The sequence below is a fragment of the Mandrillus leucophaeus genome, unplaced genomic scaffold (assembly GCF_000951045.1).
Source record: "Mandrillus leucophaeus isolate KB7577 unplaced genomic scaffold, Mleu.le_1.0 Scaffold689, whole genome shotgun sequence".
Lineage (NCBI taxonomy): Eukaryota > Metazoa > Chordata > Mammalia > Primates > Cercopithecidae > Mandrillus > Mandrillus leucophaeus.
In genome coordinates, this window is record NW_012107463.1 from 460,563 (window position 1) to 480,429 (window position 19,867).

General features: G+C 42.0%; 1 protein-coding gene across 1 annotated transcript; it reads left to right on the top strand.

Moving 5' to 3' along the window:
- On the top strand, positions 1-18,345 carry DNAJA2 (DnaJ (Hsp40) homolog, subfamily A, member 2; the record flags this gene model as incomplete). The annotated part of the gene is made up of 9 exons (XM_012002466.1): positions 1-123; positions 1,304-1,363; positions 1,680-1,903; positions 5,066-5,146; positions 5,602-5,735; positions 8,440-8,636; positions 14,054-14,198; positions 14,328-14,455; positions 16,526-18,345. Coding segments are annotated over 9 exons (1,284 nt in total), but the record flags the coding sequence as incomplete, so codon positions are not given.
- Positions 18,346-19,867: the final 1,522 nt, after the last annotated feature.

Below are 19,867 nucleotides of genomic sequence, written 5' to 3' on the forward strand. Positions count from 1 at the left end.
CTCCTGCGCAAACACGACGGTAGCCCTTCCTCCCTCCTCGGGCGGGCGCCGGTGGCCGGTCTCCCCCAGGAGGCAGCAGCTCGCCCGGCTCTCCGCGTCGAGGTCACCACCCCGGAAAAACAGGTTGGACCGAGGTGCTCAGCGCATCCCGGCCCCGGGAGAGAAGCTGTCCACCCCGCGGCTGTCGGCCCCGGGTCTGGTGCTCCGCGGGGAAAAACGACGGGGAGGTCCGGCGGGGAGGTCGAGGCCGCCCCCACAGAGCGCCTCGGGCAGATGGGGTTGTTTCCTGGGATCCCCGGCTGCGGGCTGCGGGAGCTCCTCCCTCTCTTCCTCCCTCGCCCATTGACCCGGAGGTAGCGTGGGTCTGTGTTTGGATGCATTGTTCTGTGGTCAGGTAATGCTAATGTCCTGTACCTGCTTAGGAATAAGCCGTGGTCCCAGCCAAACGCCTGAGTGTTCAATAAACATGAATAGAAGGCCTTATTATCGCTGTTTGCAATGCTGCGATATCTTTCATCTCAGGATTTCAAAGCACACGAGGCGTTTAAGCCCCACAGCATCCTCACCGGGCTAAGAGCATCCGGATTTGTAAGCCGAGAAAAATGAGAATGCTCCTTAGGCAGTGAGAAGAGTGCAGTGGACTTCCTGTTACCTTACCGGAAATGCTAGTCTGTATTATATAATTCACGAGCCTCCGTGAATGAAGATTTAAGTGCTGTATGACCCAAACACCTCGTTGAGAGTGTGCAACTTCACTACCACCGAAGTTGCCACCACGACCCCAGTTAACCACCACGTGCAAATAAAACACCTAAAGACACCACCTGGGACCACCTTGACTTTTTCATGATGTTACAGTTAGAAGGAAGGCATGAGCCATCGGGAGCAGGAATTGTGACTTTAGCTTGATTTATAGTAATGTTTTGCAGTCCGTAAAGCTTGACAGTCATTTATCTCGAATTTATTAGGGTGGTCTTGGTCTGGTTACTTGGCCATCAGACACTTGACGATAGGGAAAATATGGATAATGTTTGAACGTTTTGTTTTTCCCTATGGTATTGCTTCATTGTTTTATCTGGTTTTCACGTCACTGTAATTATTTTCAAGTATAGCTACAGTCTACTTGGTTATATTACATTAGTAAACAGTATCGTGAGGAAGTGCCAAAGAATACGAATAGAAAATATTTTTGGAAGGTTATAACTCTAGAACATTACTTTTCAGAAAAGTGGATGTTAAGTTATTACAAAACTTTAAACTGGTGTTTAGTTATAACCTTCTTTGTTTTTGTCCATTTTCAAAGGCATACAGAAAGTTAGCCAAGGAATATCATCCTGATAAGAATCCAAATGCAGGAGACAAAGTAAGTTATTTGCGATTTTTTTATTCCGGGGGTTTTAGTTTTAACTTAAATTGCCCTCCTTGAAAAAAAGGAATGTTGCAGGAAAAAAATCCAACTATGCCCACACAGCCACATTTTCATAATGTCAAAGAGTATTTTAGTTTTAGAATAAGAGTACTACCATTCTGAGGAGTGGTGGGTGGTAAATAGAAGCAGAATCAAGTCAAAGGTAACTTGTCCCTTTTATTAGAATTAAATGGATTCTGGATTCCTATAGCCTCTCCCCACTCTTCTATTTGAAAATGCAATTATTTTTATTTTCACCTTTTCTTTATAGTTTAAAGAAATAAGTTTTGCATATGAAGTACTATCAAATCCTGAGAAGCGTGAGTTATATGACAGATACGGAGAGCAAGGTCTTCGGGAAGGCAGCGGCGGAGGTGGTGGCATGGATGATATTTTCTCTCACATTTTTGGTGGGGGATTGTTCGGCTTCATGGGCAATCAGAGTAGAAGTCGAAATGGCAGAAGAAGAGGAGAGGACATGATGCATCCACTCAAGTGAATATCTTGTTTTGTTGTGTTAAAAAATTAGGTACTTTTTGTCAAGTGGAATATTGACTCAGTAGAAGAAAAAAAACTCATAGAATGTTCTGTCCTTCATTAGAAAAACTTCCATGTGCCTTGTCTTCTTTTGGTGACTAAATAGAATTTGATTATCTGACTGTTTCTATTTTGCTGTAGCTCTTAAAAGGATGGTAGATATTTTTTAATGAGAGGAAGGTGGTTTTATATGGTTCTGAGGCTGCTTGTTATTATAGGACTTAAAATTTCAAGTGTGAAGATCATTTTCTTTTTTCTTTTCTTTCTTTTTTTGAGACTGAGTTTCGCTTTTGTTGCCCATGCTGGAGTGCAATGGCACAATCTCAGCTCACTGCAACCTCCGCCTCCTGGGTTCAAGCGATTCTCCTGTCTTCAGCCTCCCGAGTAGCTGGAATTACAGATGTGGCACCACGCCCAGCTAATTTTGTATTTTTAGTAGAGGTGGGGTTTCTCCATGTTGGTCATGCTGGTCTCGAACTCCCAACCTCAGGTAATCTGCCTGCCTCGGCCTCCCAAAGTGCTGGGATTAGAGGCGTGAGCCACCATGCCTGATCTTTTTTTTTTTTTTTTTGAAATGGATTCTCACTCTGTCACCCAGGTTGGAGTGCAGTGGCACCATCTAGGCTCACTGCAACCTCCGCCTTTCAAGTTCAAGCAATTCTCCTGCCTCAGCCTCCCAAGTAGTTGGAATTACAGGCACCTGCCACCATGCAGGGCTAATTTTTGTATTTTTTTAGTAGAGACAGGGTTTTGCCATGTTGGCCAGGCTGGTCTTGAATTCCTGAGCTCAGGTGATCAGGGATTACAGGCATAAGCCACTGCACTCAGCCTATTTTCTTTGAAGTATATGAATCTTCCAAGTTACCTTTTATTTAAAAACTAAAAATGAGTGACTGTCTGCCTACTTTGTGTACATGTTAGAGTCACTCATTACTTGATCCTCAGTGTGAACTCTCCTAAGTTGGTTTCCATGGAGCTTGCTGGCTTCCAGCCTGACATTAACCTACCAACACATGAATGGTGCCTGACCTTGATCTTAGACTGTGAATCCACAAGCCCTCTCCAGTATGAAATTAGCTATTTCACTTTGCAAAATCTGGGAGGTCTTTTTTCCCATTCTTTTTTTCGATAAATTATTTTATTAGCAAATGTCAGTGGCTGAAGTTCAGGTACTTAAAATATTTCATAATATCCTAGTTTATACACTTGAGTAAATTAGAGGAAGTCATGTTATCTGTTAACTGGAGTCTCATTGAATCCTTAAATTTGTTTTTTAAAAGAATTTGCCCTCAGAAATTAACATTTGAATACCATTCCAATGGTAATATTTGTGCAGTGCAGGTTAATTCATTTCTATTTTTCTTTAATATAGAAATGATCTAAAAAGAAAATAAGATCAAAAGAGTGCTGTCTGTACTTTATAGTTCTTCATGTTTAAAGAAATGTTATGCTATATAGTAAAACAGTTTTCTGTTGTTTTAACATTTCAGATTTTCCTGTTTTTACAAATACTGTGTTTATAATACTGCATTCCATGATTTAATCATTTACCTTTTATATAGGGTATTGCCAGGTTTTTTTTTCTGTAATAGATAGTGCTGCTATGAGTATCTTTATGTAAAGCTTTGTTTCTCCTTGGCAGAGATTCCCAGGCAGGCATGAGTGTTTTGAGGCTGATAAATACAACTAAATTGCCTTGCACAGAGGGATTGTGCCAGTTTAGGCCCCACTAGTGGAGAGTGCCAGCCCTGCCAAACCATTACCTTCATTTTTCTTTCCTTGGCCTTCTTTGTTGAAATGTGTCTTTTTTTTTGGCTTAGGGTACTGGTTGTGCATATCAATTGTAATTTAATATGTAGGGGGAAAAAGCCGATTTTTAAAAAATGATTTGTTACAGAGAGTATAGAAGATGCAACAAGCTTTTTTGTCTAAGACTCAGCTGTAGATAGGTCATTATTTGATGGTGTTGTTGGTAATGTTTTGTCCTTACATGTGGTATTCTTATCCTGTCTACAACAGTTTTAAGTTTCTGAGAATAACAATTTTGAGAAAGTTTGAATATCACAAAATAGTGTAGGTGCTTTGTAAAATACTTTTAACTATTTTTTTGTTCCTGTAACTCCCAGGATTTTAAAGCAAATCATTACAGGATGACCATTCCTAATCTGAAATCTGAAATGCTCCAAAATATGAAACTTTTTGAGCACCATCATGATGCCACAAGTAGAAAACTCCACACATAAGTACTTGTCTCACTCTGTCCCCCAGGCTGGAGTGCAGTGGTGCGATCTCAGCTCACTGCAGCCTCAATCTCCAGGGCTTAAGCAATTCCCTGCCTCAGCTTCCTGGGTAGCTGGGACTTCAGACATGCCACTATTCCTGGCTAATTATTTTTTATTTTTTGGTAAAGATGAGGTCTCTCTAAGTTGGTCAGGCTGGTCTTGAACTGCTAGGCTCAAGCAATCCTTCCTCATTCTCCCGAAGTGCTGGGATTATAGGCATGAGCCACTGCACCTGGCATGAAAAATGATTCTTTCCCTCCTTTCTGTCATACTATTGGTAGGGCCACTTTTTTTTTTTTTTAAGACATATGCCATCTAAGTGACTCACTTAAGCTGAAATACAACTTTGTAGCCTTTCTAAATTGTCCATGGAGCAAACAGGGACTCTGGAGCCAGACACCTATGTGATCTTGGGCAAGTTACTTGACTGTTCTGTGCCTCAGTTTTATCACATAAAATGGGAATAATAATCGTACCTCTTCTGAAGTGTTTTTCTTAGGAGTTGGGTGGAGGGCTTATGCCTCAGAACAGAAGGTTGTGATGTTTCAGTTTGTGAAGTCATCAGCTTTATCAGAAATTCCACCACAGCAAATTGTTGACCTGATGCTATGGGCTCTGACTTTGAGTATCGCATATATACTGTCTGTAGTCATAAAATATTTCTGTTAATTTCAGCCATAAAATAAACCTCAGTTGAATGATTTAATGTGAGATTATGAGGTGTTTTTGAATTCTGTTTTAAAAGTTGATAATGAATTTGCTGTATCAGCTGTTATTTATATCTTGTATTTGAGCAAATGTGGCAAAATTTGATTGAAGCTGATTATTTTCTTTCCAGAGTATCATTAGAAGATCTGTATAATGGCAAGACAACCAAACTCCAACTTAGCAAGAATGTACTCTGTAGTGCATGCAGTGGGTAAGTGTGTCCTCTGGTTTATTGGGTACATTTTGTCTGTTCTTTAAGTGTCACACTGATTGTCTGTACCAGGTAAAAATTGTTATGAGTTAAAACTTACGGCCGGGTGCAGTGGCTCACACCTGTAATCCCAGCACTTTGGGAGGCCGAGGTGGGTGGATCACCTAAGGCAGAAGAATCACTTGAACCCGGGAGGTGGAGGTTGCAGTGAATCAAGATTGTGCCACTGCGCTCCAGCCTGGGTGACAGAGTGAGACTCCATCTCAATCAATCAATAAATAAATCTTAGCAGAACGTTTTCTGATACTTCTGAAAGTCAATTTAAACACAAGTTACTGTGTTTAAATACAAGTTATTGGGGTTGAAGTTAAGGTAAAAGTACAATTTCTGTGTGTCATAGCTTATTGGAGTGGTCTGTGGACAAAAACCTAATGCATAACTTGTGTTTGCTTTAGCCAAGGCGGAAAGTCTGGAGCTGTCCAGAAGTGTAGTGCTTGTCGAGGTCGGGGTGTGCGCATCATGATCAGACAGCTGGCTCCAGGAATGGTACAACAGATGCAGTCTGTATGCTCTGATTGTAATGGAGAAGGTATGTGTGCCAGTACTTCTCTGCTTTTATGTTGAAATGGATTGAGAATGCAGATATTGGAGAGGTTTACAATTTTTTATTTCAAAGGGTATTTGTTTACATCTTATTAAAGAAAAAGGAGGCCGGATGCGTTAGCTTATTCCCATAATTCCAGCACTTTGGGAGACAGAGGTGGATTGCTTGAGCCCAGGAGTTCGAGGCCAGCTTGGGCAACATAGGGAGACCTCATTACTATAGGAAAAAAAGTGTAGAAAAATATGTAATCAGGGGCTCAGGGCATGTCTGTGGTCTCAGCTGCCTGGGAGGCTGAGGTGGGAGGATTGCTTGAGTCCAGGAGTTCAAGGGAGCAGTGAGCCGTGATCATATCAGTGCACTCCAGCCAGGACGACAGAACAAGTTGCAAAAAATAAAAGCGTGAAAGTAATTACTCCATTATGCCTAAGCCCAGTGAACGTAGAGAAACAGTAGATTTGTATTGTGTTAGTGAAAGGTGACTCCTTAATTCTGAAAAGAGGGGCAAGGTGATTATTTGTTCCTTTGCTATTTCCTTCTTTATCAAATATAACCTTTTATATACTGTCTCTGTAGAAATGACCACCATGGGAGGACTATCTCCTTTCTCAAATAGAACCTTTTAAACTACAAAGGGACAAATAAATAATAAATAACTAAACAAGTAATTGTTTAGTTACTCTGATAAGTAGAAGATTTTACTGTAACCTTTAGTTAGCTTTAAAGAATTGATTTTGAGATTGAAACTGTCCTCACAGAAGTAAATAATTTAGTCTTTGTGGGCCAAATAGTTTTTGTCACAACTACTCACCTCTGACTTTTAGTGCTTTTATAGCCACAGACAAATGGGTATGGCTGTGTTCTGATTAAAATTTTAATTATAAAAACAAGTAGCTCCTCCCACCCCTGCCATTCTAGAGCAGTGCTATCCAGTAGAATTTTTTTCTGTGGTGATGGAAATGTTCTGTATCTGCAGTGTTCAGTACAGTAGCCGTTAATCACCTGTGACTACTGCATACTTCACATGTGGCTAGTGTGACTGGGGAACAATTTTAAATTTGAATTAATTTAAACATAAACTTAAGTAGCTACAGGTAGATAGTGGCTACCACATTAGACAGTATAGTTCAAGAGCATCCTTTTCCACATTGCTATTGGAAGTGATGAGATAATTATGAGAAGCTACATATGATGTTTGCTTCCTGGATAATCTTGGCATTTTACTTTATTTTTTAAAATTATTATTATTTTTGGAGATAGGGTGTTGCTGGAGTGCTGTGGCGCATTCTCGGCTCACTGCAGCTTCCACCACCCACGCTCAAGCAATCCTCCCACCTCAGCCCCTCACCCCACAATTAGCTGAGACCACAGGTGCTTGCCACCACGCCCAGCTAATTTTTGTATTTCTTGTAGAGACTGGGTTTTGCCATGTTGCCCAGGCTGGTCTCGAACTCCTGGATTCAAGCACTCCTCCTGCCCCAGCCTCCCAAAGGGCTGAGATTACAGGTGTTAGCCACCACTCTTGGCCTCCTTTTATTAAAATTGCTAACTCCCACTATCAAGAAACCAAAGTTAACTGAAATCTTTTCTCATGTACCATTACCTTTTTTTTTTTCTTTCTTTCTTTTTTTTTTTTTTTTTAATGTGAGACAGAGTCTTGCTCTGTTGCCTAGGCTAGAGTGCAGTTGCGCGATCTCAGCTCACCGCAACCTCTGCCTCCTGGCTCAAGTGATTCTGCTGCCTCAGCCTCCTGAGTAGCTGGGATTACAGGCGCCCGCCATGACACCCGGCTGATTTTTGTATTTTCAGTGGAGACGGGGTTTTGCCATGTTGGCCAGGCTGGTCTCAAACTCCTGACCTCAGGTGATCCTCCTACCTTGGCCTCCCAAAGGGCTGGGATTACAGGTGTGAGCCACCATGCCCCGCCACCATTACCATTTTGAAGAACTGGTGTTTCGCAGAACATACTTTGCAAAAGTACTGTTACAGAAACAGCCCCTAAATAATCAGTTATACACATCTTTCTAAGCCTCCAAATGTGCCAGTAATTCGCCATTAGAAAGTGACGCAATTTTTTCACACTATACTATGTATAATCACAGTTTTGCTTTTTTATACCATAATTAAATATTTCAGAAGAATATATAGAAGAGAAAAGCCGTGTTGCCCTAAACATGGTATGGATACATTACATTCTGAAATAGTGGGAAGCTGAGTCCTTCAGGCAATCTGCAGTAGTAAGATGTAAGTTTTTGTTATTCAGAATAATGCTTTTTTTTGTTTTGTTTTGAGACATGGCCTCACACTGTCACCCAAACTGGGGTGCAGTGGCATGAGTATAACTCACTGCAGCCTCGACCTCCAGCAGTCCTCCCTCCTCAGCCTCCCGAGTAGCCAGGATTACAGGTGTGCACTACCATGCCGGCTAACTTTTTTTATTTGTAGTAGAAGCAAGGTCTCACTGTATTGCTAGGCTGGTCTCAGATCCTGAGCTCAAGTGATCCTACCAACCTGACCTCGCAAAATATTGGGATTGCAGGCTTGAGCCACTATGCTTGGCCTCAGAATGCTGCTTTGAATAAAAATTTAGGTAGCTATTAAAAGAAATTCAGAAAGTATATTTAAAAGATAAGAGTATTAAAGAGTACAGTATAGTACTCTTGCTGAAAGTTTCAATGACTTCTTTTTCCAGGAGAGGTAATTAATGAAAAAGACCGCTGTAAAAAATGTGAAGGGAAGAAGGTGATTAAAGAAGTGAAGATTCTTGAAGTCCACGTAGACAAAGGCATGAAACATGGACAGAGAATTACATTCACTGGGGAAGCAGACCAGGCCCCAGGAGTGGAACCTGGAGACATTGTTCTTTTGCTACAGGAGAAAGAACATGAGGTGATTTTCCTTTTTTTAGTTTTTTGTGTTTTGTTTTATTCAGAAGTACTTCTTGTTTGTGAGAAATAGGTTAGATCTGTTTGGAGTCCCTGGAGCAACACTGCACACTGGAGAAATTAAGGGAATCATGGCAAATTCCTAAAGACAGGCTTGTGTAAGAAAGACTAACAAGGCAGGTGCCGTTAGAAGCACTATAAGAGTCAGTTTTAGTCCTGGCTTGGTTTTTTTTTCCGCCCCGCCCGAGATGGAGTTTCACCGTTGTTGCCCAGGCTGGAGTGCAGTGGCGTGATCTCGGCTCACTGCAACCTCTGCCTCCCGGGTTCAAGCAATTCTCCTGCCTCAGGCTCCTGAGTAGCTGGGAATGCAGGTGTGCACTACCACTCCTGGCTAATTTTTATTTTTAGTAGAGACGGGCTTTCTCCATGTTGGTCAGGCTGGTCTTGAGCTCCCGACCTCAGGTGGTGCGCCTGCCTCAGCCTCCGAAAGTGCTGGGATTAACAGCGGGAGCCACTGCACCCAGCGTTGGTCTTTTCTTTTTTTGACGGAGTTTTTTTGACTGCACCCAGGCTGGAGTGCAGTGGCGCAATTTTGGCTCACTGCAACTTCCGCCTCCCAAGTTCAAGCGATTCTCCTCTAGCTTGGTCGTTGACTAGCACTTTAACCGTAGGTAGTCTTACTGTCTCAGTTTCTTTGTTTATGAAAATAAGGGCACTGGGCGTTGGACCAGTGGGTCTAAGGCAGCCTGTTTTTTCACTGTGAAACTCTGCTGCTCTGTTGATTTGGTTTTTACTTATTGGGTAGCCAAGTGAGCTATCCTTGAAAGAGTTCTAGGATTTAAAAAAAACAAAACAAAACATTTTTTTTAGAAGTTTCTGAAGAATGTGGTCACTAGTGTATGTTTTGGGGGTTTTTTGTTTTTGAGATGGTCTTGCTCTGTTGCCGAAGCTGGAGTACAGTGGCGTGATCTGGGATCACGGCAACCTTTGCCCCTGGGCCCAAGCAATCCTCCTATCTCAGCCTCCCAAGTAGCTGGGACAACTGACGCACCATCATGCCCATCTGTTTTTTTGGGTTTGTTTTTTTTGTTTTGTTTTGTTTTTGTATTTTTAGTAGAGACAGGGTCTTGCCATATTGCCCAGGCTGGTCTTGAACTCCTGAGCTCAAGCAGTCCTCCTGTCTCGACCTCCCAAAGTGCTAGGATTACAGGTATGAGCCACCATGCCCAGCCTAGTGTATGTTATTTTGATTTTAGCATTGTACTTGTATATTTTTAATGTCCATATTATATACTGTAGACCTTACTCATAAAGAATATATCTGGAGCTATTCATGAAAAACCCCTCCAGTAATCACCTAAATTCTTGAATGTTAGAAGCACTTGGTAGGACTCTAGCTTTGTACTTGATCACATTTACTCATGCTTTCCTCTGAAAGTCATTACATCACAGGTTAACTACCTTTTTAGTTTGCCCTAAAATTTTCTCCTGTGCATAAGTCCAGTCAACACAGAGAAATGGTAAATTTGTATTATGTTCAGTGAAAGGTTATTCTTTTTAATTCTAAAAAGGTGGGCAAGCTGATTATCTGTTTGTAATTTAAAGGTTATATATTTAATAAAGAAGGAGATCGTCCTTCTGTGGTGGTGATTTCTTCAAATAGAGTAAATGTTAAAAATCACTTTAAGAATCCAATAGAGAACAACAAAGCCATATTGAGATCCAGGTTTTAGGAATTTGGTTGTAATCCCTCACAAGGTCAGACTTGATCTCCTGGACAATCAGGGCGTGCTAGTCAGCTTTCATGACTCAGCAAAGCTACAAATTATGTATTTTGGCTTTTTGTGGAAATTGCCAACCCTGCAAATAGCAAACGTCTCCTAGGTTGTCAAAAAATAAGAGTAGTTTTTAGAATTCTGCCTTTGGGTTTTATAGGATGAAATATTTACAAGATTTGCCATTTGTTAACATTTTAGCTACTTCCTTGTTCATTCAGTCTTGCTGCTGTGCACAGCACCATACCAGGAATATGAGGGAGAAAACTAGCAAGACAGCTAAATAATTGGGAATTCTGCTTGGATGTAGGTTAGACTGTGTTGTAAAATGGTACAGACAATGCCTAGGCATTTTCATTGATAGAATCCTTGGAGTAGGCCGGGCGCGGTGGCTCAAGCCTGTAATCCCAGCACTTTGGGAGGCCGAGACGGGCGGATCACGAGGTCGGGAGATGGAGACCATCCTGGCTAACACGGTGAAACCCCGTCTCTACTAAAAAAATACAAAAAACTAGCCGGGCGAGGTGGCGGGCGCCTGTAGTCCCAGCTACTCGGGAGGCTGAGGCAGGAGAATGGCGTGAACCCGGGAGGCGGAGCTTGCAGTGAGCTGAGATCCGGCCACTGCACTCCAGCCTGGGCGACAGAGCGAGACTCCGTCTCAAAAAAAAAAAAAAGAATCCTTGGAGTAGTTTGGGGTTCATTGTCAAATGATGTCTGGCAGGTGTAGCAGCACAGTAGTGAGGAAGTGAAGAAGGAATGCTTATTTGCAGAAGAAAGATGATTTTTTTGGTTTGAGGCATGTCAAACTGATGGTAAAACCTTTTTTTATTCCTAAGTTTAGTTTTTAATGTTGCTGCATAATAAATTGGGTTTTTTAAAAGTAGATCATTGGATTTCGAGGCAAAAGACTTAAGGTCTGGGCCCCATTTACTAGCTTTGGCTTCCCTGGACTTTTCGGATATTAAAGAGTCAAATGAGATTATGAATAAGCTTCTTTCTTAGGGCCTGTGGGGAGGTGTTGGGAAGTAAGTCATCTCTGAAAGTTGTTGGCAGCAGTGGAATTGGCATGGAATTTTCAACAGAAGGCAGATGTAACTGGTTGTCTAAGGTAGAAAATAGAAGGTGGTAAAGGTTAGAATGGAAGTTTGTCTAGTTCCTTCTTGGGAGTGCTGTATCATCTATAGTCATCATCTTGCCATGTCACTTGTCAGTGTGCCCGTTTGTGTGTCTCGGTGGTCTGGTTACCATAATGCAGTTATACAGCATCAAACTACAGAACCTGGTGATGTTAGTCACGCCTCTATAACCTGTGCTTTTGTTATTCAGAAATTATGACTTTTAAGTGTTTTCTGGTCTAGTGCTTTGGTAGTCCCTCCTCATTAATTTTGTTTTTCAGAAACTCTCCGGCATTCTTGCTTATTTATTGTTTAAACTTTTAGCATCCAGTTTAGCTTCTCCCCCTCCACTGCAACAACCATCCTGATAATCATTTTTTTTTGAAATCACTTTCAGTTGAACTCTCCTGTACAAGAACATGATACATATCTCTTTCTTTTTTTTTTTTTTTTTTAAAGAGACAAAGTCTCGCCCTGTCCTCCAGACTGGAGTGCAGTGGCGCAATTGTATTTTTAGTAGAGACAGGGTTTCACTATATTGGTCAGGCTGGTCTCAAACTCCTGACCTCAAGTGATCTGCCCACCTCAGCCTCCCAAAGTGCTGGGATTATAGGTGTGAGCCACCATGCCCTGCCCCTCCTTTTTATTTTTATTTTATTTTTTTTGAGACGGAGTCTCACTCTGTCACCCAGGCTGGAGTGCAGTGGCGCAATCTCTGTTCACTGCAACCTCCACCTCCCAGGTTCTAGCGATTCTCCTGCCTCAGCCTCCCAAGTAGCTGGGACTACAGGCCTGTACCACCACACCCGGCTAGTTTTTATATTTTTAGTAGAGACAGAATTTCGCCTTGTTGACCAGGACCTCAGGTGATCCACCTGCCTCAGCCTCCCAAAGTGCTGGGATTATAGGCATGAGCTACTGCTTCCGTCCTAAAATAATATGACTTTAACAGAGGATATTTGGTAAGATGGTTCTTAGAACACTCGCATTTTACAGTATACTTAGCATTTTATCTTAAATTTATTATTATTATTTTTAAGAGACAGGATGTCCTTCTGTCATCCAGGCTGGAGTGCAGTGGCTGGATCATTGAGGAGGGACTACTACCGCAGGCTCCACCTCCTGGGCTCAAGGGATCATCCTGCCTCAACTAGCCTATTTTATGTTTTAATTTTTTGTCTCCCTATGTTGCTGTTTTGAACTGGCCTCCCAAAGCTCTGACCCTATATTTAGGTTTTTAAAATTTTTTTTTTTTTTTTTAATTGAGATGGAGTCTCGCTCTGTCGCCCAGGCTGGAGTGCAGTGACGCGATCTTGGTTCATTGTAGTCTCCGCCTCCCAGGTTCAAGTGATTTTCCTGCCGCAGCCTCCTAGGTAGCTGGGACTGCAGGTGCCCACCACCACGCCTGGCTAATTTTTGTGTTTTTAGTAGAGATGGGGTTTCACCATATTGGCCAGGCTGGTCTTGAACTCCTGACCTTGTGATCCGCCTGCCTTGGCCTCCCAAAGTGCTGGGATTACAGGCATGAGCCACTGTGCCTGGCGTACTTAGCATTTTTAATGCGTTGAAAAATCCTGTATTAAACTATTGGTCCCGTTGTGAGAAACACTTGAATAAATGTGCATAGATAATATACCTTTTTGGATCTCAAACTAGCACACGCAAGAATGCCTGGAGGGCTTGTTAGGACTACAGATACTGGGTCCTGCCTGCCTTGTTCCTGGCAGGAATGGAAGTGGGGCCCAAGAATATGTGTTCCTAACAAGTTTCCTGAAGCTGCTTGTCCAGAACCACACTTAGAGAATCATTGCTTAAGGTAATGGTTTAACTTTGTTTAATGGGCAAATTTAGGAGAGTAACATAGGAAAAGAATCTGTCTACCAGATTTTCTATAAGTGAACCAGCCAGGATTGTTCTTTACAAGAAGAGTGACCATTGTAAAATCTAAGCAAAAATTGCAGATTGGGCATGTGAAATTGGATATATTTTTCCTACACATTGAAGGCCCAGAAACATTCTTTGTGCTTATTCTCAATACCTTTTGCATTACCTAGTCCATAGGCTTATAGTGTAATATTGAATGAACCAGTTTTACATTTTAGTGAGATATGAAACTTGTTGGTACGTGTGTGAAGCATAGAATTGAGCCACTTGACTTTGCTGGCTGGGTGTTACTGGTTGAGGTTTTTTTATGTTGACCTTGGACCCTCCCCCCCTTCCCTGTTATGATCATGTCTGGGGAGCACTCCAGGATGAGCTTGTTCTGTAGAAGCCCTCTGGGCTTTCTATACCTTTTTCACCAGAGGCAGAATCTGAAAGTGGGCCATAATTGCAGAATACACCTGGCCCTGTTTTGGGGGCCTCAGTTCTGTTGCTCTTATATATGCCATTGTTTACCAGTTCCAGTAAACCTTCCTCATGGAAGTGAGTGGTAGAAATAAGGTTTGGAATTTAAGTCAACGAACATAGTGCCGCAGGGTGTAGCTCCATAATTTTTAAGCAAATGTATTTCTTTCGTGCTTTATTTATAGGTATTTCAGAGAGATGGGAATGATTTGCACATGACATATAAAATAGGACTTGTTGAAGCTCTATGTGGATTTCAGTTCACGTTTAAGCACCTTGATGGACGTCAGATTGTGGTGAAATACCCCCCTGGCAAAGTAATTGAACCAGGTAAATCTTGATTTTGTCTGATTCTGGTTTTCAGGTATTCTTACAATTTGTAATTTTTTTATACTGCATAACTCTAAAAACAAATGAACACCTCTTTTGGGTAAAATTATGAATCATTCCTCTTAATAGGATGTGTTCGTGTAGTTCGAGGTGAAGGGATGCCGCAGTATCGTAATCCCTTTGAAAAAGGTGATCTTTACATAAAGTTTGATGTGCAGTTTCCTGAAAACAACTGGATCAACCCAGACAAGCTTTCCGTAAGTGTTCTTTAAATTAAACAACAGTTGACTTCCAGGTTTGGGATTTGGATTTTGGTTTTTTAGACAGGGTCTCTGTCGCCCAGGCTGGGGTGCCATAGTGTGATCGTGGCTCACTGCAGCCTTGACCTCTTGGGCTTAAGCGATCCTCTCACCTCAGTCCCCCGAGGAGCTGGGACTACAGGTGTGTGATGCCACGCCTGGCTAATTAAAAAAAATTTTTTTGGGAACACAGTCTCACTGTGTCACCCCAGCTGGAGTGCAGTGGTGCAGTCTCAGCTCACTGTACCCTCCGCCTCCCAGGTTCAAGTGATTCTCATGCCTTAGCCAACCAAGTAGCTGGGATTACAGGCGTGAGCACAATGCCTGGTAAGTTTCTTTTTCTTTTTCTTTTTTTTTTTTTTTTTTGAGATGGAGTCTCACTCTGTCGCCCAGGCTGGAGTGCAGTGGCTGGATCTCAGCTCACTGCAAGCTCAGCCTCCCGGGTTTACGCCATTCTCCTGCCTCAGCCTCCCGAGGAGCTGGGACTACAGGCGCCCGCCACCTCGCCCGGCGAGTTTTTTTTTTGTATTTTTTAGTAGAGACGGGGTTTCACCGGTTTAGCCAGGATGGTCTCGATCTCCTGACTTCGTGATCTGCCTGTCTTGGCCTCCCAAAGTGCTGGGATTACAAGCTTGAGCCACCGCGCCCGGCTTTTTCTTTTTCTGTTTTTTTTTTTTTTTTTTTTTGAGACGGAGTCTTTCTCTATCGTCCAGGCTGGAGTGCAGTGGCGTGATCTCAGATCTCAGCTCACTGCAAGCTCAGCCTCCTGGGTTCATGCCATTCTCCTGCCTCAGCCTCCCAAGTAGCCAGGACTACAGGCACCCACCACCACGCCCTGCTAATTTTGTTTTTGTATTTTTTAGTAGAGACGGGGTTTCACCATGTTAGCTAGGATGGTCTCGATCTCTTGAACTCGTAATCCACGTGCCTCGGCCTCCCAAAATGTTGGGATTACAGGCGTGAGCCACTGCACCCGGCCAAGTTTCTTTCTTTTTAAGAGAGTCTCGCTCTGTTGCCCAGGCTAGCGTGCAGTGGCATGATCATGGCTCACTACAGGTGTGCTCCACCATACCCTGCTAATGCTTTTCAAAACTTTTCATAGAGGTGGAGTCTTGCTATGAGTCCAGACTGGTCTCAAGCAATCCTCCTGCCTCCCGAAATTCTAGGATGGCAGTTGTGAGCTGCCGTGCCCAGCTGACTTCAAGTTTCTTAATAGTCATGTTAACATTCAATTTTAAAGTATATTTGTGTGATTGGTAGGCTTTCCTAGTTGTTAGGAAATAGAGTGTTGCTGGTGTAAATGTTGATGGGGCCAAGCAGGGAATTGTAGAGAAGTAAAGTAGATCCGGTGTGGGTGGTGGTGAGGACTAGCACTCCCTGAAGAGAGCAGATTCCTCACTTGCAGAGGGCGGGACCACTACCCCCTTCTCATCAACTGGTGTCCATGCCGGATGCAGGAAGGCGTGTCTCCTGTAGAAGTTTTCTAATGTTAAGTATTGGCAGCTAATGACCTTTTTTTTCGTTCTTAAAGCAATAGGTTGCACAAAAGATGTCTACATTTGGCCTGTGAGTGATGAGTTTGTGATCTCTTACTTAGAGTTCAAAGTCCAGTCCACATTCCTTTTTTTAACTTTTTTTTTTTGAGATGGAGTCTTGCTCTGTCATTCAGGCTGGAGTGCAGTGTCACAGTCTCAGCTTACTGCAACCTCCACCTCCTGGGTTCAAGCAATTCTCCTGCCTCAGCCTTCCAACTAGCTGGGATTACAGGTACCCACCACCATGCCCGGCTAATTTTTTGTATTTTTAGTAGAGACGAGGTTTCACCATGTTGTCCAGGCTGGTCTCAATCTCCTGACCTCCTCATCTGCCTGCCTCAGCCTCCCAAAGTGCTGGGTGAGATTATAAGCATGAACCACCACGCCCAGCCCCTTTTTTAACACTTAAAGAAACGACACTGGATTGTATATATCAAAAGGAAAGTTGATGAAACTGTTAAAACCAACCTGGTTTTTGTTTGTTTTAATAAAGGAACTAGAAGATCTTCTGCCATCTAGACCGGAAGTTCCTAACATAATTGGAGAAACAGAGGAGGTAGAGCTTCAGGAATTTGATAGCACTCGAGGCTCAGGAGGTGGTCAGAGGCGTGAAGCCTATAATGATAGCTCTGATGAAGAAAGCAGCAGCCATCATGGACCTGGAGTGCAGTGTGCCCATCAGTAAACTCTGCAAACAAATTGCACAGGTGGATTTTCTTTCCACATTTGCCTGATTTGTTCTCAGCAATCCAGCTGGAGTGTCTTATCAATCCAGATGAACTGAGGGACATCTGTTGGTCTATGTATAACTTTTAAAATTGGTATAGTATCTACAGAGTGTATAATTTAAACTAACCACAAAGCTTTACATCTTCATTTCGACTGTTCCATAGCAGAATAAAGCACTTGAAAGGAAACAAGACTCCCTTTCACATGTGGATATTATAAGTTTCAATCCTGGTATCTGTGCTTGATTTTTATCAGTTTTGTGTAGATTTTTATGTTTCATATTTTAAATTTAAATCCCACATTGTAAAGTTTGTATAATTTGTCCTGAAGCTTTGTGTTTGGCTGCACTTGCATAAGCTGCTACAAATAGAATAAAGAATTTCATAGCCTGTATCTATCATTTAGATGCATGGAAAAAAATGGGCTTTGCACACAATGGGTTTGGAGCTGACTGGGAACAATGGAAAAAATTACATTAGCTGTGGTTGTAAAGTTTTTTTGTTTTTGGGTTTTTTTTTGTTTTTTTTTTTCTTTTTTTTCTTTTTTTTACCATCTTGTGAAAGGTTTCTGAAACTCGATAATAAAAAGCAGTTGGTGTAAATTATTCTTTTGTGTCACATTTTTAGAAGGGAAAAACATAAAGAATGTATCCTTAGTACTGGTTCTTAAACAGCCCATAAAAACCCATTGGCCTGAAGCTTATATCTCAGGCCTGTGCCCATCTTATAGTCTTAGTAGACAAAAGGCTGGTAGAGACAGTCTTCAGTGGCTTCAGTGATGCTCTCTAGAGGCCAGGGTGTCTTGAGTGCTGTAACTCCTGAGCAATGGGCTAGCCTGACTTCTGTATCTCCCCACCACCACCCCTTTAAAAAAATAAGGTAAGAGCAAATCTATAGTAAAACCATGTCTGCATAGAACGTCTTCAAATCCTGTTTTCATTAAATGTAGAAGACGCTCTGTCTCCATTACGTTGAATATTTGGAATTGGAGAAGCCATTGATTATTAGATTTTCTTTAATGTTTTATAGAAAAGATGCTTATTCAGAATTTAAGAATGAAGGCAACTGAAATATGCATTGTTGTAGTTATTTATATTTCAAACTAAAGAAAATGAGAAAAATCAGGTAAAATTGATGAAAAGGATGTTGTGTTTCTCTTTCCATCATCTGGTTTTTACCATTTCACTCTCAGTAGGTATTTGTAGAACACATTTATTTGAGGGAAGATGCACATTTTACATTTATAAAGGAACAAATGGGGAAAACTGAAAACGAAAAATTTTTAATGTATTAAATGCCATCCCTGAGCCTAAATCTAGTATTTGTAGTTTATTTCTAGGTCTGCTAGAAGCTGAAAACCTGAATGAAAAAGGTGTGCTGACACTAATCAAGGCCTGTGAGGTTTAAATTATTGACCTATCCACTCTACCTCCATTGTACAAAAAATATTTTACAAGCCTGGGCAAGATTCAACAGCATAATAGTTTTGTATCCAAGGTTACTTCCCCACAACCACTTTAAACATAAGAAATGCGGTGGCAATATAAAGTTTGTAGCCTTTCCAATAAAGGTTTATAAAACAGTTGTTCAGTGTAGTCTGTCTTTCATTTCTACCCAGGTGTTTTGATTGTAGGCAAGAAAACTATTTGGAAGAGAGTTGCTGTTAAGGTGTGTTATTTCACTTGGTCTCCTTGCTCTAGTTTGTAGAGCACCTGCCTAGAGAACCAATCATACAGGGTCACCAGCACAGATAATCTTGTGTAACAGCTTTATTCAAGATATGATTTATATACCATAAAATTTACCATTTTTAAAAATTTGCCACAATTCAGTTGATTTCAGTATATTCAGCCATCTCCACTAATTTCAGAACATTTTCATTAAAGAAGAAACCCCCAATCCATTAAGTCACTTTCTGTTCCATTCTCTCCTCAACTCCTGGTGTAATCACTAATAGCTAATTCTGCTTCTAAATATTTGCGTATTTTGGACATTTTGTATAAATTAGATCAAAATACATGATCTTTAGTGATGCATTCACTTAGCTTAATGTTTTCAGGATTTATTCTTGTTGATGGCATAGATCTGCACAGTAATAGCAGGGATACATTCTGAGAAGTGCATGGTTAGGCGGTTTCATCGTGCAAACGGTGTACTTGCACGAACCTAGGTGGGGTAGCCGACTGTACACCTATATGGTGTAGTGTATCGATCCTAGACTACAAACCTGTACAGCTTGTTACCGTAGGCAGTTGTAACACAATGGTAAGTAGTTTTCTGTTTACCTTTTGGTACAGTAAAAGTACCTTATATGAGAAAAGGGCCTGGCGTGGTGGCTCACGCCTATAATCCCAACACTTTGGGAGGCCAAGGTGGGCGGATCACCTGAGGTCAGGAGTTCAAGACCAGCCTGGCCAACATGGCTAAGCCCTGTCTCTACTAAAAATACAAAAATTTGCTGGGTGTGGTGGCATGAGCCTGTAATCCCAGCTACTCGGAGGCTAAGGCTGGAGAATCATCCCAGAGGCAGAGGTTGCAGTGAACCAAGATCGTGCCACTGCACTCCAGCCTGGGTAACAGAATGAGACTCCATCTCAAAAAAAAAAAAAAAAAAAAGGATGGTACACTTGGATAGGGCTCTTACCATGAATAGAGTTGGCAGGACTGGAAGTCCTGATTCGGTTGAGTCAGTGAGTGAATATGAAGGCATAGGCCGTTACTGTAGAGATTGTAAGCACTGTACACTTAGGATACACTACATTTGTAAAACCTTTTTCTAAAATAATAATTAAGGCTGGGCATGGTGGCTCATGCCTGTAATCCTAGCACTTTGGGAGGCCCAGGCAGAAGGACTGCTTGAGCCCAAGAGTTCAATAACAGCCTCGGAAACAGAGATCCCATCTCATAATTTTTTTTATTTTTTTATTTTTTTGAGACGGAGTCTTGCTCTGTTGCCCAGGCTGGAGTGCAGTGGTGCAATCTCAGCTCACTGCAACCTCCACCTCCTGGGTTCAAGCGATTCTCCTGCCTCAGCCTCCCAAGTAGCTGGGACTACAGGCACGTGCCCCCACGCTCAGCTAATTTTTGTATTTTTTAGTAGAGACGGG